The 24,042-nt window shown below is 40.0% G+C and overlaps 1 protein-coding gene across 5 annotated transcripts in view; it reads left to right on the top strand.

Moving 5' to 3' along the window:
- The first annotated feature begins 4,158 nt into the window (after positions 1-4,158).
- Positions 4,159-24,042, top strand: part of ldlrap1b (low density lipoprotein receptor adaptor protein 1b) — a 33,861-nt gene continuing 13,977 nt past the window's right edge. The window contains exons 1-5 of one of the 5 annotated variants that reach the window (XM_061794667.1): positions 4,159-4,464; positions 18,720-18,892; positions 19,884-19,996; positions 20,732-20,846; positions 21,332-21,404. In XM_061794667.1, coding sequence (XP_061650651.1) covers positions 4,380-4,464; positions 18,720-18,892; positions 19,884-19,996; positions 20,732-20,846; positions 21,332-21,404 — 559 coding nt within the window. In that variant the 5' untranslated portion in view covers positions 4,159-4,379. The remainder of the gene's footprint in view (positions 4,465-18,719; positions 18,893-19,883; positions 19,997-20,731; positions 20,847-21,331; positions 21,405-24,042) is intronic. The other 4 variants (XM_061794670.1, XM_061794665.1, XM_061794669.1 and 1 more) reach the window with 4 other exon arrangements.

The raw sequence follows: 24,042 nt of genomic DNA, 5'->3' as shown, positions 1-24,042 counted from the left end.
ACGGTTGTTTGTTCGCATGTGCCCTGCGATTGGGTGGCAACCAGTTCATGGTGTACCCCGCCTCCTGCCCGTTGATAGCTGGGATAGGCTCTAGCACCCCCGCGACCCTTGTGAGGAGAAGCGGCTCAGAAAATGGATGCATGATTTGCAAATCATTGTATTCTGTTTTGATTTATGTTTAACACAACGTCCCAACTTCAGCACCCCGTATTGACAGAAACAAAATGAATTGTTGAATTTTTTGCAGATTTATTAAAGAAAAACTGAAATATCATACGGCCATAAGTATTCAGACCTTCTGGTGCTGTCCATTTCTTCTGATCATCCTTGAGATGGTTCTACACCTTCATTGGAAGACGAGACACATGAAAGCCCGCATGGAGTTTGCTAAAAAAACACATGAAGGACTCCAAGATGGTGAGAAATAAGATTCTCTGGTCTGATGAGACCAAGGTAGAACTTTTTGGCCTTAATTCAAAGCGGTATGTGTGGAGAAAAGCAGGCACTGCTCATCACCTGTCCAATACAGTCCCAACAGTGAATGAAGCATGGTGGTGGCAGCCTCATGCTGTGGGGGTGTTTTTCAGCTGCAGGGACAGGAAGACTGGTTGCAATCGAAGGGAAGATGAATGCGGCCAAGTACAGGGATATCCTGGACGAAAGCCTTCTCCAGAGTGCTCAGGACCTCAGACTGGGCCGAAGGTTCACCTTCTAACAAGACAATGACTCTAAGCACACAGCTAAAATAGTGAAGGAGTGGCTTCAGAACAACTCTGTGACTGTTCTTGAATGGCCCAGCCAGAGCCCTGACTTAAACCCAATGGAGCATCTCTGGAGAGACCTGAAAATGGCTGCCCACCAACTTTCACCATGCAACCTGACAGAACTGGAGAGGATCCCCAAATCCAGGTGTGAAAAACTTCTTGCATCATTCCCAAAAAGACTCATGGCTGGATTAGCTCAAAAGGGTGCTTCTACTAAATACTGACCTAAGGGTCTAAATACTTCTGGCTGTGTGATATTTCAGTTTTTCTTTTTTAATCAATCTACAAACATTTCAACAATTCCGTTTTTTTCTGTCAATATAGGGTGCTGTGTGTACATTAAAGAGAATTATTTTAGCAAATGGCTGCAATATAACAAAGAGTGAAACATGTAAGGGGGTCTGAATACTTTCCGTACCCACTGTATTTAAGAAATATCAGCAATTTGCACTTTCAATTTTGAAATTGAGTTGCATAATTACAGTACACCCTCATTTGAAACTTAAAACAACTCTACAAGAACATTACCCTATGTAGTGAATCCCTGAATAATCCTTAAGTATTTCTTGAATCTTCTGGCTGGAAAGGATGCGAAACTAAATTGTGTTGAGATTTACAATATTTGTTGCCCCCGCCCCCTACATTTTGTAAATCATTAATACTGATACCTGATTTATCTGATAATGTCGAGGAAACTTGATCTATTGCAGCACTTCTGGTTTAAAAATAAAAAATAAAATAAAAAATGTAATCTATTGTATTGTAATCCACGTTGCATTTACAACACGTGATATCCCTGTATTGAGAAAGTATAGAATTGTAAAAAAAGGAAACCCAACATCTTATTCTTTTGCCACTTCTTATGACTAATTAACAACTAGAAGATACCCATTCACCAAATATAAAATGACTCCAATTGGGCAAAGCTCCATCTGAAAATCTCTGTTCATAAAGTGCATTTACACGTTCGAGCCGCTAGAAGACACTATACAACCGGTCCAATCAGAACGGCCTTTCACACACTAAACTTAAAAAGGTCAAATTATTAAAACAAAACAAATCCCACATCGGAAGTTTAAATCGGACCTATTTGTAAGGCTAAAATATTTATACTGTCGTTGGTACACATGTTAAAACGGATCATTTGAGGACATTCCCACATTGAACTCACCGGTGCAACTGCATACTTTCAGATCTGATGCACTTGGACACGATAAGGAAGCACAATGTCAATGCTTGAAAGAGGTCTTGCTCAGCGCTGCCACACAAGCTTTGCCGAATGCCCCTGATAAAACTTGACAGTGCTGGAAAAAAATAGGATTCATCTGAAAAGCGCATCAGCCTCATGCACACTGCAACAACGACTTGCACTGGTCACAGCTATGTTTTGTACTTAACCCTCTGTGTTTTCCTGTATAGTTTTATGCATTCTTTTCAAATCGGCCAAAGCACTGGCTGAGGCAAGCTTGTGGAACGAACCCAATCTGAAAAGGCTCCATCTGAAAATCCTTGTCTGGTTTTTTTTTTTAAATCCACAAACCCCAATTCCAATGAAGTTGGGAAGTTGTCTAAAACATAAAAGAACACAAAACACAATGATTTGCAAATCCTTTTCAAACTATATTCAATTTAATTCACTACAACAACAAGATATTTAATGTTCAAACCGATGAACATTATTCGTTTTTTTGCAAATATTCTCTCATTATGCATAAGATACTTGCAAAACATTCCAAAAAAGATGGGACAGGGGCAACAAACGACGGAGAGTTGAGGAAAAAAAACAACAACAACCCTATCTGGAACATTCCACAGGAAAGTTCTGAAGTCCCGTGTTCAAATGTGGCCTTCTCCAGGTACTCTGGCTTCCTCCCACATTACAAAAACATGCATGGCACGGTAACTGAAGACTCTAAATTGTCCGTAGATGTGAATGTTTGTTTAGGTGTGCCCTGTGATTGGTTGGCAACCAGTTCAGGGTGTACCCTAACTCTTGCCCAAAGTCAGCTGGAATAGATGCCAGCATAACCCTAGTGAGGATAAGCGCTTCAGAGAATAGATGCACGAATGGATGATCAATTTCATTGTCTGATATCATTTTCGGTCAAATTTTAAACATTTGATTGTCTTACCTTTTACTTGTACATGAAGTCCATGCGCCTCTCTATCTCGCTCTCAAAACAAACATCTGTTACTCTCCTGTAAAAATGATCCTTTTTTCTTTGAGCTTCAAAAGTCTCTCCATTTAAATCGAGATGATTGCCTCACAAAACTGTGCAGCTGAACTCAGCAAAACAAAATATTGAACACACAAATATTAAATACATTCGCCTGAATCCATATTACAAGTTCCTGAAAACATTGGAAATGTGAAGAAAGACACTCTTGGCTTTTAGTGAGGAATTGCGCAATCTGAGGTGAGGTCGTCTGCCTGCTGCCACACTTCTCGCTGCCCATGCATTTGAACAGAAAATAAGCAAATTCAGCAATTGTAATGATGAAATCATGGACATTGGTCTCAACAACAAATTCTATATAAAGTCCAGAACTAAAATTGAAAATAAATGTATGTAATGTGTCATAATAACAATAATAATGAAAATAAAAGAAATAAATAAAAGATATTATTACTACTACTACTATTATTATTCTTGCCCTGCCTCCTCTGACCGCACGCACCTGGACAGCTGCTCTTCATGGAGGAACCAGGGAAGAGCATTAATGAGGAGGACACAACAGATTTGAAGTTATTATTAAGTTAGTACCCATCTATTGGCTTATTTAAGAGAATTATTTGATGTTGTCGGCTCCGAGAATGACTCATGGCGAATGTAACCAGCCTGAAAACCACAAGCTTTGGTCTTCAAAAAAAATCTGTCTAATCTGCAAAAAACGGATATAGGTAAGGTGTATTTTTTCATTGTTAGCTAATTTAGCATCATTGTCTTTCACAACTTGAGCAATTAGCAAAATAATGGGAACACGTTTTAATAGCGTGTCCAGTGATGTTCTTTTTTTTTTTTCTTCTCAGTATGAGCACTAAATTAATGAAAGAGGGGAACTATTGTCTGCAGTCCCCCCCTCTCAAAAAAACCAAACCGTAATAGATATTTTGTATAATTGACATAAAAAAAGCTTGACCTCTGTATTCCATTATATTTCACTCTTTCTTTAAGTGAAGGAGTTGAATCAGTACTACGTCGTTTTAAAAAAAAAAAAAAAATGTATTTATTTTTTAAGATATCTAATCGCAAGTATCTGTAGTCACGTCATTGTTCTATGTCTCTCTGACGACGCTAATTGCGAGTTTCTTCACTGAGAAAGCACCGCCCGCCCGCCCGCTCGCCCGGGACGCGAGCATACCAACCACAAGTGCTCCCCGAGCATGGCTTTACAAACGTGCGTCACGCACGTTATCTGCTCAATTTCCATATGTGACACCGCCCAGGGGGCAGAGCATGTTGATCCGCGGTGGCGTGGATTGAACAAACCGCACGGACAGGACGAAAACACATGAGAAAAGTTCAGGGGGGGACTGCTGTTTTCGAACAGGCGGGGTGTTTCGACACACAGTATACGGCTCGACTGGGCTTTGCCCCACTTTGACACCGCGGTATGGACGCTTTGAAATCCGCCGGAAGGGCGATAATACGAAGTCCCAGCATCGCGAAACAGTCATGGGGAGGTGGCAGACATAAAAGTGAGTACATTTGTTTTCTGCTCCGCAGCCGTCCATTAAAACAAGGCGCCAGCGTGGGCTAATTTGGCTACATCAAGCAAGCAGCAGATGAGAGTCTACCGGCGCGTGCAATTCGCCCAGCGGCGCTTGGGGCAACTTAAAGCCAACGTGGCTGTTGTTTGACAGCCCGTGGAACTAAAACGAGACAAACAAAACTTAAGTGGGCAATTGAAGTCGGAAATGTGCACATTTACGCTTTGAACTTGACTCGAACTCTTGACAGCAGCGCCCCCGGAGCTCGATAGCGGGTGAAATGATAGTGCCCCTCCTAATGGCTCACTCGTCGAGTATCGTCTCATGTTTGTCCAACCGTGGAGATCTGACACGAGAACTCCGGCGGTCCTGCGCGAACACCCGGCGTTGTCTGCCACGTCGCGTCTGAGATTTACAACAGGCTGTACAATCCTAGCAACCCACTGTTGCTAGGCGATGCACTATGTGAAACCAAAAAATGAGCGTGACTGCAAGTCTTATTTAGCCTCGTGCCTTACTGTAATTCCGTGATTTGATTGGCATGGAAGGCACTTTTGAGATGTATAGCGTGTACGGTCATCACACGTCAGGTTCAGCATGATTCGGAAAGGAGGCATACATTAGCAGCCCGCAGCGTTTTAGATTTGCTCACACAAAGAGGATGTCCCCATCTTGGCCCCCAGCCACACACACACACACACGATGGTGCACTTGGCAACGAGATGTCACACGTGCCTCGACAACGCAATCAATGCATTGTTTTGATGATGAGAGTCCAGCAGGGATCATCCACAAATAACCAGGGCGAAAGCCACATTGTTCGAATTAGCTGCTTTCCCAATGCTTTTGCATCACCAGAGACCTGGGAGATGCTCGAAGACCTGCAGGGTTGACGCAGCACTGTACATAGTATTGATTTCTTTTTTTTTTTTTTTTTTTTTTGTTTTAGGGTAAAATGACTGAATGAAAATATGAGACACCATCCCTTTTGGTTAGTTTATGCACAAACTGGGTTTCTCAACATGAAAGCAAAATGCCCCCAAAATGCTTTGAGTTGTACTTTCTATGTGGCTCAAGAACTTTACTTTAAAATCACGAAGCTGTGGGAAAGGCGACTCTCTTGGGTAAAATATTCCCTTTTGGAATCTCACTGATTATGTCAGTATCACAAGGGTAAAGTAAATATATTTTTCACTGGGGATGAAACTGTACGTAAAATACATGGAAATGTATTCAGTACCGTTCAAGGTGGGGATGTTCCGGACCATCCCCCAATAGGTGAAAATCAGTGATACAGGGAGACCATATAAAAACATATATTTGTTTATAGTTTTACGCCTCTCACATGCTTCAAACACATTTATAAAACATGCTTGAATTGATTAAAACCCACTTTTAAAGTATTCCTTAGCACCTGTTCTTGCTCTGTCTGTTGTGCACAGATCTCCAAATAAGCGCAAAGCATACTCGTTTCAAGCTGTTTTCCACCAATCAGCCCTGGAACTTGGAGTTCCTGCTAGCAAAAGCTTCCTGTGGACCATGTGGTCCAATTAGTTCAGGTAGTTTAAGCAAATGAGGCTGATGTTGCTCATTAATAATGACACCTACTGGATCTAAAAAAAATGCTTGTATTTCAAGCTTTCAATGTCTTATTTTATATCGTAATGTACATTTCAAATATTTTTTGATACCTTTTTTAAACGTAACCCTTTATCCAGGTGAGGCAATTGAGAGCTAATAACTGATTGTCGTTTGCAATGGCAAGATGGCTGCAGAGAGTTTTTGAGGTAGGGAGTTTTATTATATACAAGTACAATATATTTATTCTATTTTATTGGGATGACATACCTAAATTGTGCAAAAAAAAGCTTGCAGATGACTATAGATGAGATTTCCTAGCTGGAAAATGGAATAGGGACCACTACCAATTTGAGATTTTGGGGGAAAAGGCCATTTTGTTGTGGCTATTATTTGTAACAGCCAGTGTTCTTGAAGCTTGCAACGTCAACCATTTGGGGAAAAAAAGTTTAGAACTTGAGCAAGAGTCGGCGTCCCCCCCCCCCCCCCCCTTTTATGTGGGCCTGGCCTTGTCATTGGAGAAAATTCCCTTCTCTGGCATTCATCCATCATCACTACGTTGCTTGTTTCCCTCTGTTAGTGGGATTGTAGCAGCTTCTAGCATTGTTTTCACTGCACACCTACATGATTTCTTCCGTTTGACATTTGAGCACACTCACATTGCTTTGTGGTCAAGTATGTGTGAACTATATCATTTCCTGCATATTTTTCTCAAACTGCTCAGTTGGATTTCGGCAGTTTGCTGAGTTGACTCCCCCCCCCCCCCCTCCTCTCCCCCCTGACTGCCTGAACTTGTTACAGTCCAAATTGACCGTTTTCAGAACGGTCTTTTAGTGTTTAGTTGAGTTGAGTAGACTCCAATGCCCGTCCTCAATGTGTTGTAAGGAAGACGGCGCGTTCTCTGCAAATAGCTTGGTCAAAGAGTTGGCTTTCGATTGTGGGCTTTTCTATTTTTTTCCACTAGCATATGCAACTTTCTTTCCCCAGTGTGCATGTGTTGAAATTCATCTGGTCACACTTGCACGAGTGCACGTTTGAATGCTTCCGCTAACACAGTCGCACTAAACATGGTGGTTGAAAGTCATCGTCTTTTTCACTGCTTTAGTCAAAGTTCTCCTCCAGCACGTTCTCCTGTTCTGAAGAGAGAGCACCGTCTCGTTAATATGAACGGCTAACGGCCCCCTGACCACGGCCGTGAGCAAGCTTTGTGTGGTAGAGCACTCACGGCCTGAAGAAACTCTTGTGCTTGCGCCGACAAGGGCGCAGATGGTACCGGTACCCGCTCAGATTCATAATGACATTGATCCGTCGTCTCCACTTTTTGCCAGTAATCGCCCCCTCTTCCTGAAGTCGGATCTCCAACTCTGCAAGGCAGATGACTCTTACAAGCCCAACATGAAACTCTCTCGTAAAACACGACCTACATAGTTGCATGTTTTGTTGTGTGTTTGAAAGGCTGGGAAGCGCAGGGCGCACTCACCGCTGACCTTGCGTGTCACAAAAATATTTTGCAAATCTATCTTAAGTTACTATCAATCTTTACTTCATAAAACTACAGTATGCCAATTAAAACAACTATTTGTCAGCATACAAGGTCATGCTGTAGCTCCCCAAAAAAGAGTGCGGCCAACTGAAAAATGTGGTCGCACCAGTGCGAAAGTGTAGATCTCTGCATCGAAAAGAGTCCGTAAGCAGTCATGGAGGTCCCTGTTCTCTGCACAATTATTTTGTCGTTACAAAGTCCTCATTGATTTATAGCCTCATTGGGCCCTCTGTATCTCCAAAAGGCTTTTGTTTGTCAAGTCCGCATATGGTGTCTCTAGTGTTCAGTCATGCGTTCAGTCGGTCGGTACTTTTACCTGCACAAAGAGACGTGCTACCGAAATAGTTTATCGTTCGGCCCCAGTTAATATGCCCTGTGTGTGTAATTCAACCCTTGTTCAAACTGTCTGCCTCCACAACATTAGGTGGCAACGATCCTCCTTTCTGCTCTGGAATTTCACCAGATGTGGGTTGAGTTTCTTGTACTTGTTACGAACCAAGTGGCTATATATTTAGACAATTGCAGTCTTTACAACTTAGAAAATGTTACTGCATGTACATTTTTTTAAATTGGGCTGTCGTGGTTATGTGGCTCCTCAATAGCAGGGGAACAAAATCGCTAACGGCTCCTGCAGTGTGCCCACACAATACTTTTCCCCACTTTTAGCACAAAGGTCCTGTCAGAATTGGTGAGTGCTTATCAGAAGTCAAGCGTCAGACCTGGTGGGATGGATTGTTTTAAATATACTGAAATGGCTTGCTTTGATGAAATATTTAAGAACATTTATTTGAACTCTATTCATCGATTTGATGATGTACCAATGAAATGGATGTCTTGGTTAAGAGAGACATTGGCAAACCAGTTTGCCATCCTGTTTAGAAATAATGAATGTAAGCTTCTTCAGCCATATGTCCAGACATATGGTCAGCGTGGTCTCAAGTGCCCTTTACACAACAATATGTTGGTCACTGTCTTTAAAAAAACAAAAACAAAAAAAAAACAGCACAGACTTTTACCACCAGGAAAAGGACCTATAGATCACACATTTGTATAGCGCCAACGTGCTAAGTTAAACGCACATCTCGCCGTTAAACTGATTCTTACATGGCTTAGTTGATGTTGGCTGGCTTTGCTTAGCTTTGGGACTAAACCCAAAACGCTAAGCAAATGCAAATGCTTTGCTTTTACTCCTGTTTGTTCCGCCGCTCAAAGCGATCTATCTTCTTTTCATCAATAAAGAATCTCCCTTATTTTATCATTCAGGCTTGTCTGATTTCAAGTGCATTTGTTTTGCAGTTTTTTTCAGTTGGTCTAATATCTGACCTTGTTTTGGTGACATCAATATTTTGCAGTCCAATGACAACCGGCGATAACAATTATAAACTTTTGCATAAATGTACAGCACAAATGATTATTAAACAGATAAGCAGGAGAATCCCCCCCCCCCAAGTCATGGCTGTATTTTGTATTAGTAATTGTTTTTTTAAAATGTAGGTTGCGTTAATTACATCCCATTACAAAGAGATACCAGGTGCAGCTCCTCCTACGTTAGGTAAAGTGGAAGTACGTGTTTGAAAATAGCAACATAACAAGGTTAGACGCATCTCACTAGCTATTTTTAGAAGAGGCCCCCGCAGGCTACTCATGTGGTCCTTTGGGTCTACCTGGAGTGCACGAGCACCATGTTGGTGACCTATGGCTGCACGATTATGGCCAAAATAATAATCATGATTATTTTGATCAATATTGTAATCACAAGTATTGATCACTTTTATTCCTCATGATAGTTGCACTATTTTTAAACAAACAATATGTAACAGTTTTCAGTTCAAAATGAATCTTTACATAAGAATAAATGATAGCTAATAATAAATGTACCCAAAAGAAATCTACTTTAGCAAGGCCTAACTGAATAAATGTGCTATACAAAGTGAAATCCCAAATTGCAACTTAATGCAAAACTTTTCAGTTGGTCATAGTGAAAAATGAAGTGAAACAGACAATGATTTTAGTCAATTCGTTTCCAGAATGAGTGCCTCAAGAGGAGGATGGTACAACATGTACTTGAGCAGTTGAAATAAATGTTTTTCAGCTTGAAGAAAAATGTGTATTTTGCCTTATTGTACTCGTCAGAGTCTTTCAGATTGCTTAATTCATATTAAAATAAAAAACATTCTCATTTTGGTCACCTTTTTCATGTCTTTGGTGTTTGCATGTGTGTTTTCATCATCCTTGTAGGTGGCAGCAGATTTTTGTCAAGAATGTCTCGGTATATTTGCCCATTCATCCTTTCTTCTATAATGTGACGTTTACCAGTACCATTTGCTGAAAAGCAGCCCCACATCATCATGTTCCCACCACCGAACTTCACTGTTGGTATGGCGTTTTTGGGGTGATGTGCAGTGCCATTTCTCCTCCAAACATGGAGACTGAGCTTATTTGTTGGGTTGTTCCCACCATCTGGTGAAATTTTCAGGTCAATAGCACCTTTGGAAGTATATTTGAGAAAAATGGTGATGTGTTAAATACTCATTTCAACCACTGTATATTACTACTTTGGACATACGTGCAATTTTAGGCCTTTATTCTGAAGTTTGCACCGGAGCACAGTGCGGGATCTTAATGAAGCCTTAACCATGTGTTCGCCCACTGGTGGCTGGGTGACTTGGTTGGCCAGGCATATGAAAAGTGCTTAATTTGTAGCACCGCTCGCATTTTGAATGTAAAAATAACACCGGCGATCAGTCTCATTTAATTGTGGAAGCCAAAATCGCGATCACGATTAAAACTGTGAAGTCCTCAGGTGATCCCTGCCTTAGTGCCTTTCTCAAGCGTGTTAGTCAAGGTGGTCATGTTTGGCCAGTGGACAGGACAATTGGGGAAGCCAACTGCTTTTCACCCCCAAAGCATGTCATTCAGGTAAGACCTGCTCCTATTCTCAAAATATTTCCCAAAGAACATTTTGACTCCTACACACGCGCAGTAACAGTTAAGTTGTGCACTCTGGAGTGTTGTCCTAGATACAATTGCACCGTTATTGTTTAAAATAAAATGACAAGTGTGATGGTCACGATAGAACTGAGAGAGGAACTTAACCACCAGCATATCACACGACCCATCTTAATAGACCTACTTTCAGCCGGCATCAAAGGATTAATTTTCCTTTAGCTGTTTTGTGGCTTTTGCGATACTGGTTCTGAAAGGACAATGGTAGAAAGGATAGAAGACTGTGAGAAATACAATATGCACCGGAAGTTACCATGAAGTAAGAAGACTGATGCATAGTGCATATTGTTCATCAGTCCTGTGGAATCAGGAGAATTGTTTTTGTTAGTGGACAATTCTTCAACTTCTAGTGAGCGACTTTCTTTATTTGCTTCTACTGTAGTGCATCAATGATTGCAGTTTGAAAGGAATACTCGACACCCGCAGTTGACGACACAATCAACTGGCGTAATCGTGACATTACCAAGAACTGGTCATCCCGCCAAAATTGCGGAAAAGATGAGAAGAAAATTGGTCATGGACATTGAGGACATTTCTGCAAAGTACTGGTTGTGTAGTACATATGACAACAATCTCCCATCTTCTTCATATGTCTGGGCTATTGGGGAGGGTTTCATGAGAGAATCCTTATCCTTATGCAAAGAAAAAAAAAAAAAAAAAAAAAAAAAACCACGCTTGAAATCTCCCAAACACAATGGGAAAATGTTTTTGGGCAGATGAAACCAAATTTAGAAATGATTTATCTTTTTTACATCATCAAAACCTGGCATGTGAACAAGGGTGCGTAGACTTTTTATCCACACTTGATTTCATAACCGTGATTCTTGTTGGGTAGATTTTTGATGAAAAGCTCTAATCCTTGATTGGCAGGCACTCATTCCACATGGCTGTGTCACTCTCTCTCCTCACGTTAGTACTGAGTGGATTTAAGTCTCAGAGAGAGACGCGGGTCTTACTGACCGAAAGACTATTTCCCTCTGTAAAGCTTTTCATTTACATTGGAATTTGTTCACATTGTTTAGCAGGCTAAACACTTTTCCTTACATTTTGAGAAGCATTTCATCATGTTGCTTGATAGATGATTTAACAAGAGGAGCATTTTGATGCCTCTTAGTATTGATTGGTTTCTCCCAAAATCTCAGAGATGTCGACTGTAGCTTTAGATTATATAATGTGCAACATTTATTGTATACTTTAACCAAGCGTCTATTGTTAGGAGGAGGAGCCATTGTACCAGATCAGACTTTGTACAGAGAGATTTGCTCCATGCGTATTTACACAAGTTATCCTCAACAATGCTGTCCTTATTCCAAATAACTGATTTTCATATTTTTGTATCATTTCTGACTTGCACTTGAATTAGCGCGTCGCAAATGATTAGATAATCGCCAACCACAGAGGAGTTTGAGATACAATGTGAGACTCTGTGGCATAATTAAAATCTTTTCTTACTTTGTGCTTTGTCTGCGTATGCCTCCAGGACTCTTTCATTGTCTGAGTCAGAAATGTCTAAATTAACCACTTGTCCTAATTGGAGTCTAATAATGCAGGAATATATTTTGGATTTGTTGGGCTGAGATGGGATGATGCCCTTTCTGCTCGGGGTGGGTAATAACATGGAAAGAAAAATGCATTGCCTAGCTTTCCCTTGCGATTCAGTATCGATTAAGCAAATCCTGAATTGAGTCACCTCATGGCCAGTGGGGGGCGCTTTTGCATGTGATTCGCATTGTATTGATGGAAGCCACACTCGACCAAACAACAACAAAGTGGTGACTAAAGGAAACCGCAGCATACTTTTAAATTTGACATTTGGTCATTTTGGATTCCTCTGTACATGTGGAGTTGTTGAATTGGGCAGAGAGAGTGAACGGCCCCCATGTACGTAACTATCATTTCTAATGAGTGGGAATTAGTGGCAAATGTTCTGCAGAACAGAGACCTGCATGAAAGCCACACAGCGAGCAATCTAGCAAACTTGTTGACATGCAAGAAATGAGTAGGTTCTGACGACAACGCCGCAAACATGATCCTAAATTGGGTAGTCATTAAAAACCCTGCAAATAATATTAGTAACCCTAATAAGTAGTAGTAGTAAGAAATATTGTAAGTATACAGCACTACTACTACTACTATTTTTAATACATAGCTATCATGTTTACGTTTGTTCTCAATATTCGCAAAGAAGTTATTGTGCACTTTTAATATTAATTACAACTTCCAAGTGGAAATTAACCAGTTTGCAGGCACTTTTACCTTTTCAGTGTTTATGCGCACAACAGTCATGTTTGTTTACTTTCGTACTCAATGTGCACATATGTTATGTGCACATTTTTATTTTCAGATGTATTATTGCTTAAGAAAATGTGACATGGCATCACAAATATTTCAAAATGGTAAAAATGTACTTTTTTGCATTTATACGTACTGAGTTGATATCAGAGCATTTAAAACAATATCGAATTGCAACCTAAATAATCGAAATTGAATCGAATCGTGAGGTTTCTAACAATGGCCAGTCCTACTCTCAGCATCTCAGTTGGTCGCTAAGATGAAAAGAAAGAAGCAAATGTGACTTTGGTAACTAGCGATTGCTGTTATATTACGCTAAACATCTTTTTTTTTTTTTTTTGCATTCCCTTTTGATTCGTTTGGATTAGGTTAGATATAGTTGTACTACTCATGGTATGGTAAAATTGTTCAGGGGGTACACAAGACAAAAACGTTAGGAACCACTGGTCTATAGTGTCAGCCCTAACTGTTGCTCAGGACATTTTTTATTTTATTGATTTTTTTAAAATTGTTTTTGTGGGTTTTGTTAAGTATCATGTTTACATAGGTTTTGTAAAAAGGAAGAGGAATCACTTTCACGTCCTGTAAAAACAAAACCAAAAAAAAGTGAAGTTGTTTCAAACAAATCCCAGTTGGAGCCCATAACGTCTATTTAACGGAAGGATGACTCAGTAGTGCTGTTGTGTAATTGTCAGAAAAAGGAACTTGAATTTTACATGAACTAATTTGGTGCCAGCGTAGTGTATTAAAACAATATAGGCCTATGAAGTTATGATTTTGTTCCTTGAAGTTGGATCTGTGTTTCTCCCCTTCACCTCGCTCTACTGAGCATGAGCGTTTCTTTTCTCGTGTATGTGAGGCCATTTGAATGTGTGCAGAGGTGGCGTGTGCTGGGCAGTTGGAAAAGAGGATCAAGGCTTTGGCAGAGCCGCAAAGAGCTTGCGCCATTTGCACTATTTGTAATCTAAACTATTCTCTCAACATTATCGGTAGAGCAAAGCTTGGTGTTTTCCTAGTTGACTCTCTAAATGCAATCCCCCATCTACAGAGCAAACATTGCCGCATAACATGCTCTTATTTCAAGGCTAGCGCAGCCAATAAGCCAATAAGCCTTTGAAGTTTGCGCTCATCGGCTCCGGGGCTGCAGTGCACTGTGGGTCGTATGAATGCAAATGTAACCAATATGAACATGGATCATTAGCTTTCCACATGAAGCGGCACTTGCTCCATCTAAAATTGGAAAATTTCGGTTCTTCTCATTTTTCGGTTCTTTTCTACTCCGCATTTACATCATACTTCAAAGTATCACAGAGCTGCGACCTTGTGGTCATTCTATTGGGTTGCATGTTTCTTGTACTCCATCTGTGTCATTAGCCCTGTAAAGCCTGAAAATGAAATAATAAGAGAGGAAATTGGAATTCTTTGAAATGGGAGCCTTTATTGGGCCTTTTGAACAAACTTTCAAAAGCAACTTCCAGATGTCTTCCTATTTGTACCGTATTTGATGCATCCGGTCACGATGCTCAAGATTTTCACTTTCATAACAAACTAAAACATAACAATACACATTCATATCAAACATATTACTATTTGTAAACATAAGAATAACATGTCCCACTAATAATCAGTAGTATAACTGCTATCATGCAGCATTGAGAACTCCACCAACGGAACTCGCAATGGCATTGGAAGAGGAACATTTCGGGTGTCTTTTACCATTTTCATGGGTCGCAAACTTTTAATTTTGCATGGTGGAAGGCCTGAAAACAGTTTCTGTTCTTGTTCAGGCAAATATGGACTTTGTACTTCTCACAGTGGAGCCTGTGCAGAACTTGCATCTCTGTCAAGTTTCCCATGTTTGGAAAAAATCAAGGGGATCATTGCTCACATCAGGCGCATTTTTCCAGAAGCATTTCCTCATTCGCAAAGTCTTTGGAATACATGTAGGTGACCAATCAAGCCCGTCCGTCTTCACAGTCTTCCTCAACACTTTCCCAAAGGTCAACAGTTGGAGGTTCAACCCGTTTCCTTTTCGACTGATACGCCTTCCTTTTACTTTGCCGCTTTTGCGTTGCATCATTTGGTTCCGTTGTGTCCTCGTCTGGGTCTTCCTCATCATCACTTGGTATCTGTGCTTTCTCTAATCTTTGCAGTAGGGATCCCTTCCTCCCCTTCATCATCATCTTGCCATAGCTGCTCAACAGCACTTGAATTCCCATCCGTAACCCTTTTCAAAGCTGTATTTGTGTTTGTTTGCCATCGAAAAACACATACATGCACACACAAAAACAGCTCATTGTATTGCTGATATTTATTAATGAAAATCATAAAGCAAAAGAAGCTTACCAGAAAATAGAACAGTCATAATAATACAGCAAGTTGCATACCTATTTGCTGGAAAGTACCAAACTATGTCATTTCAACATTTTCTTATTTTAGAAGACTTGACCTTATACACCTGCTGCCTCAAATACTATACACAGACTTTTAGCATGGTGTTTACGAAAACACTTATTGTAGAATATTGAGTAATTTCACATTTTATCTACCCATTCACTGTTTACATTGTTATAGTATTCTTTTTATTTTTGAACACTTTTTCTTACCTTGAGCTCTTTTAAATTCTTCCAAAACAGGGGTCTCTTGTTTCTAATTTGTGGCGATCTTGCCGGAAAGCCATGGAAGCCATCTGCTGGGTGACTTACTCCTCTCCAGTGGAAGATCAGCATCCACTAAAGAGGCGCTGCCCGATTACGTTGCTTCAAGGCGACGCTTGTCACCGTTTGATGAATTTAAGATGGCTCCCCCTCTTTTCTCACCCAACTCCCGAAACGTAGTGCTAGGTAACAATTGGTCTCCTTTTTTGGTTAATGTATGAACGAGGAAGCCCGGTTGTACTATGCACTAAGTTTCAACTCAATAAACCAGAAGCATTTTTCGTCTCTGTCTAGATATCTACAGTATCTTGTCGATCTAGCTTATCTATCTAATCTAATATTGACTGCAGTGATTAGTCCTGGAAGACGGTGCTATGTCTCAAGGGAAATAACAGCCACACATCTCAAGTCATCTTGAAGTTTGCAATTTAGCAGCAAGGGAAACATGCAAATAAGCACTTTTAGTTTCACAGTAATGGGCAGAAGTAAGTTAACTGTATAAAAACACATTTAAAAAAAGGCCATACTGCACTTTCTCATGAAGGGGTTTTACTGTAATTTAAAAAAAAAAAAGGTAATTTTTTTTGTTTTTATTAAAAACAATGTAATTTTTTTTTTTTTTTTTTTTATCTCACACTTGACAAATACCCATTATATAAAAACTCAACTAAAAGAAAGCATTTTTGGAAAAATAAAAGGGAACAAACCTTTTCTAAAAACTAAAACTGAATTATTATTATTTTTAAACGCGCAAAATTCATTGCATTTATCAGCTGTTAAATGTTCTAGAGCTATCTGATTTTGTGCGCTTGTCAACCACAGTAAACGCAGTGGGAGTATTGTTCTTGCGTATGATTTCAGAAAGGTGTTGCTGTCTAGCCCCGACTATCTCTTTAATTCAAATGACAAAGACTTTGTCCGCAGAGGTCATTTGGAGTTAAGTTTTTCCTGCTTTCCTACACTTTGATTTGGAGGTCTTTACCATCATGGCGCTCCTCCACGGTGTTCTTGGTCGCCTCAAGATTGTCTTAGCTTTCATAGGAGCGACAGCATTCATTACATTTGAGAAATGATTCAAACGTTCATCAACCGCCTCAGCATTCACACTTTGTGGCACAACTGTGGTCCCCATAAACGTAGTGGCGGTACTCTCCTTTATTTACCTTTTCTTAATAGATATAGAGGTTGCCTGAACTTTTGGAAGAATCTGTAATTCAAGAAATGCACAGAAATGGTCAGAAATAGCCATATCCTTCATGTCAATTGCTAGAATTTCAACATCCTTCGAGATGACCAGGTCTAAGATGTGGGTTGGACTCTTAATATGTTGAGAGCGGTCAAATGTGTCTAGTATAGCAGAGACTTCTTAAGATGGTTTTTCCAAGTTATTGTCAACATGAAATTAGTCTCCCGTGATGACAAAATAGTTGTAGTCAGTATGTATAAATAACTGACAGCACTTCTGAAATATCCTCCATACATTTTCTATTGTATCTTGGATTGTCTCTAAATTCTTAAAACGACAACCTTTGGGTCACCTTTAACTAAAAACAGAGGTATTCAAAAGAACTAAAATCACCCAGTATCATTTCTTTCCACTGAAATAATGAGTTCAAAATAACAGCAATGCAGCCTTTTTCCCTATTCGACACTTGTTCACAAAATAATAATTTGCATTTAAAATGGTACTTTGTTAACCAAGTTTCATTTAGTAACAAAAAGTCCAGATCATAGGTTGTAATGATGTCATTAATCAACGTTGATTTATTACCCAGTGACCTGATAGTGAAAAGAGCTCGTCTCGCAGAGATAACCGGAGACAATGGTTTGATAGATTCACATTTTGTCCTCACTAAGTTTGTGGCTCTACTTTTTTTGTGCCATATTTTTCTTTGACCAACTCTCAAGTAGAAGAGTAAAAGTGATCTTTTCGGCTAAGCTGTACATGCAGTTGTGAGCAAGCAAACTTGATATTGTTGACTTTGTGATATTAATATCTTGAATGTTCATTTCAAAATATTGATACAATAACATATATCGTTCACAGCTCGTTGGCGTGCTGTTTGTTGTTGATCCTTGGGGTATTATGACGAACACATTCGACAGACCTGATTAAAACACCAAAATGCATGTCTCTTCTCAAGTCTCACTTTCACTTTAAGGGATTACATTTTTTATCTGCAGTACTTTCCCTACAGGACTTTTAAATTGTGAAATGTGAAATAATTGTAATAAGGGGAGGGGGGGAATCACCTGGGTATTTTCTTTTAATTTTTAAAAGGTTGTAAAAATGAATCGGATGGCAATTTTCTGCCTGAATTGTGACTGTAATTATATGAACATGATCATATTCATTGAATAGAAATCCCAAATGGCAAAGAGCCAGTGTATTTAATACAACTAATCTTACACAATCCTCCTTTAAATCAAGCAGTTCAATGATGTACAGCCAATTATGGGCAGTCATTCAAGCTGTCTGATCTGGTTCATATTTATATTTTTAACATTTACAACAAATGCTAAACATTCCCTTAGTTAAAAACACTGTGACATTAATGCTATTAATCCAGTTTGGGATAACTGCAGATTACAAAACATTCAAAACATTGCATTAAGAAATACGAAAAAGTAAAGAATCCTTTCAAAGGTAAAATGCATACAAAAAACATTTTATGTACAAGAGGACGCGTTAAGTAAAATTTTAGCATTTTAAAAATCTATACAAGTGTAAAAATAACAACCACTCTAATATTCATATTTTGGGGGGGGGGGGGGGGGGGGGAATATGCTCTTGCCAATAATGAGGATGCTGTAATAAATAATGATATCATTTTCTTCAATTTCTTTGTTGATAAGTGAAAAAGAACCACTAAATGCTGCCACAACAAAGGCACTGTACGTATGATGAGAAGCGACAAGGCAGAAAGGTGGTTACTAATGGTTAATGTTAAGAATCCACAGCCCTTGCTTCTGGGGAAGTACGTTGCTAAGTACAAAACAAGAAATGTTGTATAGAGCAGCTCCAGTGTTTGTTTTGGCAGTATGGACCTAAAGTTACTGAATGATGGCTGGTATTGACTGCAACTCGATGACTTGTGTTGTGAGCCTGAGAAATAGCTCGACTTCCATTGCATCGTGTACCTTATCTGTGTTGTCGTCATTGACAGAGCTTCCAGAGAACTGGACAGACACGAGGGAGACCCTTCTGGAGGGCATGGTGTTCCAGCTCAAGTACCTGGGGGTCACAATGGTTGAGCAGCCTAAAGGAGAAGAGCTGTCAGCAGCTGCTGTCAAGAGGATAGTGGCCACAGTGAGACGCCGTGCACACAAACACAAACACGTAATGAAAACACTGAATGCATTTAATCTAGAGTTTTTCTAGAACAAGTCTTAACCAAAGCATGAGCAGTTATACATTTATTTTGTTCAAGTAGTTGCTTGCCTTGACTCCCTTGAGGTCCAGGCTGACATTTATTTGAAAATGCAATTAGTTTGGACCCTCTTGCTCCGTTTATGGCTCAGTCAGCCTTATCATGCTAGAAAATGCTTCATGTTATTGGATCTGGCAGTTAGTGGTGAAACAATGGTGGGACTCTGGACACAGTGATGTATGGAGAGGGAGGAGGAAGAGGCTGATTGCTCCTAATCCACTATCTAGCCACAGTTACGCAAGGTCCCTGAAGGGGATGACATTTTTCGCTGTGCAATCTATGATAGGAATCTTGGGTCAGACTGTGGTTAAACCTAAAACAATGTTTTTTTTTTTTTTTCTGTAATTATGCAATCCTCACAACTCACAAATAGCCAAAAATAAGTTTACCGAGATGTTTTAAACTCGCAAAATAAATGAGCATTATTAGCATGTTTTATACAGTGCCTCAATTATTTTTGCCCATTTATCAAATTGAAATCATCAAACCAAATGGAAATGGATTTGTTCAATATCCTTGTTTCTTTGTTCTTGAATTGATGTGGATTGTGGCCTGATACTTTTCTTTTGGAGATCTTGGAGCCTTCTTCACTTTGTCTCAGAGGTACTATTGAAGTGATTTCTTGCTTCAACCAATGCGGCGGCAAGCAGGCCTGGGTGCGTGCGGCCAGCCAAATTGAACTCGGCTCTCCGAAAATTCCAGTTAATCATGCTTAACTCATGATTGAACAAGGCAAGGCAATTACTTTTTCAAATAGGGCCACAAATGATCATTTGGAAAACTACATTTTGTATTTGCGTGGGTTCTTTTTTTAAATTTAGATATTAAAACGGTTGAAGTTTGATTTGATATTTCTGTCTCACACCTGTCTTTTACTTTACTTCATGTTCTGTCATTCAGGCCAAAGCCAGTGGGAAAAAGCTCCAGAAAGTCTCATTAACAGTGTCCCCTCGCGGAATCATCCTTTACGACAGTGCCTCCAACCAGCTGATAGAAAACATTTCCATTTACAGGTCAGTTCTCCACTTTCTGTCATGAAGTTAGTTCATGATTGAACTGGGCGGCCCCAGTTATTGCATATTTTTAGTCGGAGCTTGCCTTAACCCCCGGATTAAAACAAATGTTCATCACATGCCTGGACTCATCTGTCACTGGATTGTTGTGTGGAGTAAAGAGGTGTAACGCACAAGTGTTTGTGTGTGTCTGTAAGCAGTATGCCTCCCTCTCTCCAGGGAACAGCACAACCGCTGTATGTCTGAGCTTTCATGCAGGTGTGACTGACTGACGTGCACACATTCTCTCACACCCAAGTGACACAAACATTCCTTCAATTGCCCTAGAAACCTTTTGCCTGTCTCAGCTTGTGTACTTCGAGCTGCATGACCTTACTTGGCCTCGAGTGAAAGATTCATGCCCAAATGACTTCCAAGTCTGCATGAGGAGAGCGAGATCGGGACTTTTTTTTTTTTTTTTTTTGGAAAGTATCAACATTATATAACATTTCAGTTTCCTCTTTCCTTTCTTATTATTGTTCATAAATTTGTGAAATGTGTTAAATTCCGGTAATGACTGTTACCCTTGTAACACCGTGAAATTACATGGTGGCCATTGAGAGGCATTTCAAGATATTGTACAGTTAATAATGTGTAGTTTTATCATGGTTGTTGCATTAAAATTATAGCTTGGCTAACTTCATGATCTCCTCAGCGCATTTACTTTCCTTGGTCCTCATATTGTGTGTTTTTCAGAATATCCTATTGCACAGCAGATAAAATGCATGACAAAGTGTTTGCCTACATCGTCCAGAGCCAACACAATGAGGCACTCGAGTGTCATGCCTTCCTCTGCACAAAGAGAAAAGTGGTAAGCAATTAAGACTGTGTATTCCTTCAATGCAAAGCAATGACAAAGTAGCTTTGTAGAGGCTTTTATGTTGAACAAATGTAGGTAGTATATAACCAGCTTGTCTCTTTGACTACTTAACATGCAAACATTAAGTCCTAACTGAAGTATGATGAGGAAGGAGCACATGAGATGAGGATAGGTTGCCATCATTCCCTCCTTCCCTAGGGGTTCCCAAACAAGTGAGCCACACCCTCCTCTTCCTTCCTCTCACTAATTTAGTTCTTGCCAAAACGCTACACAGACTCCCAGCTCCATAAATAGGGCATGGTGTCTCTATTTTGCTTGTAATGGTCACGTCTTGTTTTACTCTGTCATAGCTCTGTGCCTTAATATCGATTCTGTGGCTTCGGAGCCTACGAGTTAATATGTGATACTTGACATTTGTCTTCCTTGACTCATTTCCCTGTTGTCTGTGTGCCCCCCCCCCCCCCCCCCCCCAACAGGCACAAGCGGTAACCCTAACAGTGGCACAGGCTTTCAGGGTGGCATTTGAATTCTGGCAGGCTGCCAAGGAAGGTATGCAAGAGCAGTATAACGGATGACTGGAAACCCCTCTCTCATCTTTCCCTTCCCCCTCTGGTGTTTTCCTTTTCGTTTAACATATTGAGCGTTATTGTTTTTTAACCAATGTATGTTCAAACTGCATTTTATCTTGGTCACGGAACGAGTCCACTGTGAATCTAAGCACTAACGTTCACTCACTCAAAAATGACTTGACAAAATGACAAAAATGTGCAATCCGATATAAGCGGAGCCAATGCTCACTTTTGATGACACAGTCAAAAGATTCTTGAAGAACCTTTTTAGTTAGTGCGGCTCTCTCGCCTGACTGACTTTGCAGGCGGCAAGTCACTGATCGTTACGGCCATAACACTGATTGTTCCGGATATCGGGAGGGACATTAATTGCGCGTCCACATTGAACAGCTGCTTGGTGTACGCTATTTTATTTTTAATTCTATTTTTATGACAAATATAGACAAATTGTTCTGGAAGTGAATTTTTAACAGTTGGCAGCTCTGAGAACCGTTTAATATTTGTAATAATTTATGTGTCACACATGCAAACAAACTTTCCATGAAATTTGATTTCTTCATCGTGTCATATCAAGGACGCGCATCATTGGTGGGGTTTTCTTTTTCTTTTTCTTTTGGTGTGCCTCTCCAGCTTGGACAAGCCACCACAGTGACAAAGATTTCCTGTTTTTGCCCACACATCGCTCGGCTGCAGAAGTTCTTTTAACAACCTGACATCGGCTGCGTCCAGTAGTTGTAGATTAAAATGGTTCAACCTTTTTTAGACACGAGAGCCACACAATATCTCACAATGATGCACTTCAGTTGTACACACGCTTTTAAGAGTTTAAAGGTTTTTCATTGTCATTAGTTTTTATTTAATTTTGGCTTAGTTTCATTTAAATTTTTCGTTATCTTGCTTTATGTACTGTTCTGTACCTGTTTTGTGTATGCTCAGCTATTGAATTTTGATATTTCCTTGCGGAATGTGTAATAAATTGCAATACTAGACTTGGATTAATAAAGTTAAGAAAAAAAAAAAGGACTGAGGCTAGCTAAAAGAACAGACTCAAAGTAGCAAGTCTTCTTGACAAATATACTCAAGTAAAAGTGAAAACCATGAATAACACTAAAAAGCAAAGTAACTGCCGAAGCATGCGTCTACCCACCTCTTCCTCGCTGACAGTGTCAATCAGAACGGCATCATTGTCTTTGTAAACTCGCATTCCTCAACTCCACCTGTACACTCAAAAAGTTCCAGTGGTTTGGATACGTAGTGACCAAATTATTATCAACAGACCTATTTAGAAATTCCTCTTTCATTATGGGAATTTGTATTGGTTAAGGAGCTAAGGTTATAGCCTCAGGTGAAGGTGGGCAGACTCGTCTAAATCTGCCATTTCCTTTCTGCAGAGAACACAGCCGAGCTGGGGATTTGTTTCCATTGTAGATACAGTTTTTATTTTTGTTGGCCAAAGCAACCAACCCTTTCGTAGAGCGAGTAGATGTCGAGGCACTCCTCTGGACATGGCGCACAATCCAAATTGCTCTCTCTCTCTCTCTCTCTCTCGCTCACTCACACACACGCCTCGTTCTTTTCACACAGCTCACCAGAACATTCATGTAATTTACATGTGGTACTTCGCTGTAGATGATTGGCGGCAAGGAAGGTATCCGATTTTTTTCAGCATCAACCACTTTCTTCTTTCACCTTTGTTGCGTCTATTGCCATCCTTTTGAATCAATTGTTGTAATATATTTGTGGCATGTACTATATCTTTTTGGTAAGGCACAGTGAGCCTCCCATCCTTGTTTAGTTATATTTTTGGCACAGAGCCCGAGCGGGTTCAACTGTTTCTGAGATAGGAGGGTGAATGAAGAAGAAAGGTGGCACGGGGTGGAGTGTGTTGGGAAAGGGAAAGGAAATGCATATGATAGATCAGTGTTGCTCACTGATACTGTCTCATGTAAACGTAAGCTTATTTCTTCAGCCCTTTTGGATATTTCGTTTGAAAATCACTACATTTCGACCCTACTGTCATGTTCTAGTAGAACAGTTTTTCCTTTTTGACAAATTTGAATCAGGTTTCCGAACTCATCATAGTAAAGAATCAGCTCTTATCAAAGTGCTAAATGATACGAGGTTCAATACAGACTGTGGTAAGGTGTCAATTCTGGGCTTCTTTGATCTCAGTGCGGCTTTTGATACAGTAGATCATAATATACTGCTGAACAGGTTGGAAACGTAGGTAGGGCTAAATAGAACTCCCAGTCAGCTTTAGAATAGATTTTCAAGTTCTGCTACTGGCCTATAAATGATGAAATGGTTTAGGTCCTGAATACATGAAAGAAATTCTAATGGAATATAAACCCAGTAGGGCTCTGAGAGCTACAGACTCGGGTCAAATAGTGCAGCACAACGCGAACAAAGTGAAGCAGCTTTTAGCGAATATGCTGCACATAAATGGAATAGGTTGCCAACAGAAGTGAGGTCGGCCCCAAGTGGGAATGTTTTTAAGTCCAGGTTAAAACCTCTTCCCCCCCCCCCCCCCCTCCTGCTTTTTAGACCATGTCCACTTTTAAAGGATCTTTCTTGCACTGTATGCTGATTTTATTGTACATTTTATTTTTCTCGTAAAA

Source organism: Phyllopteryx taeniolatus, chromosome 13, assembly GCF_024500385.1.
Source record: "Phyllopteryx taeniolatus isolate TA_2022b chromosome 13, UOR_Ptae_1.2, whole genome shotgun sequence".
NCBI classification, from domain to species: domain Eukaryota; kingdom Metazoa; phylum Chordata; class Actinopteri; order Syngnathiformes; family Syngnathidae; genus Phyllopteryx; species Phyllopteryx taeniolatus.
This window is presented reverse-complemented; position numbering and strand designations above follow the sequence as displayed.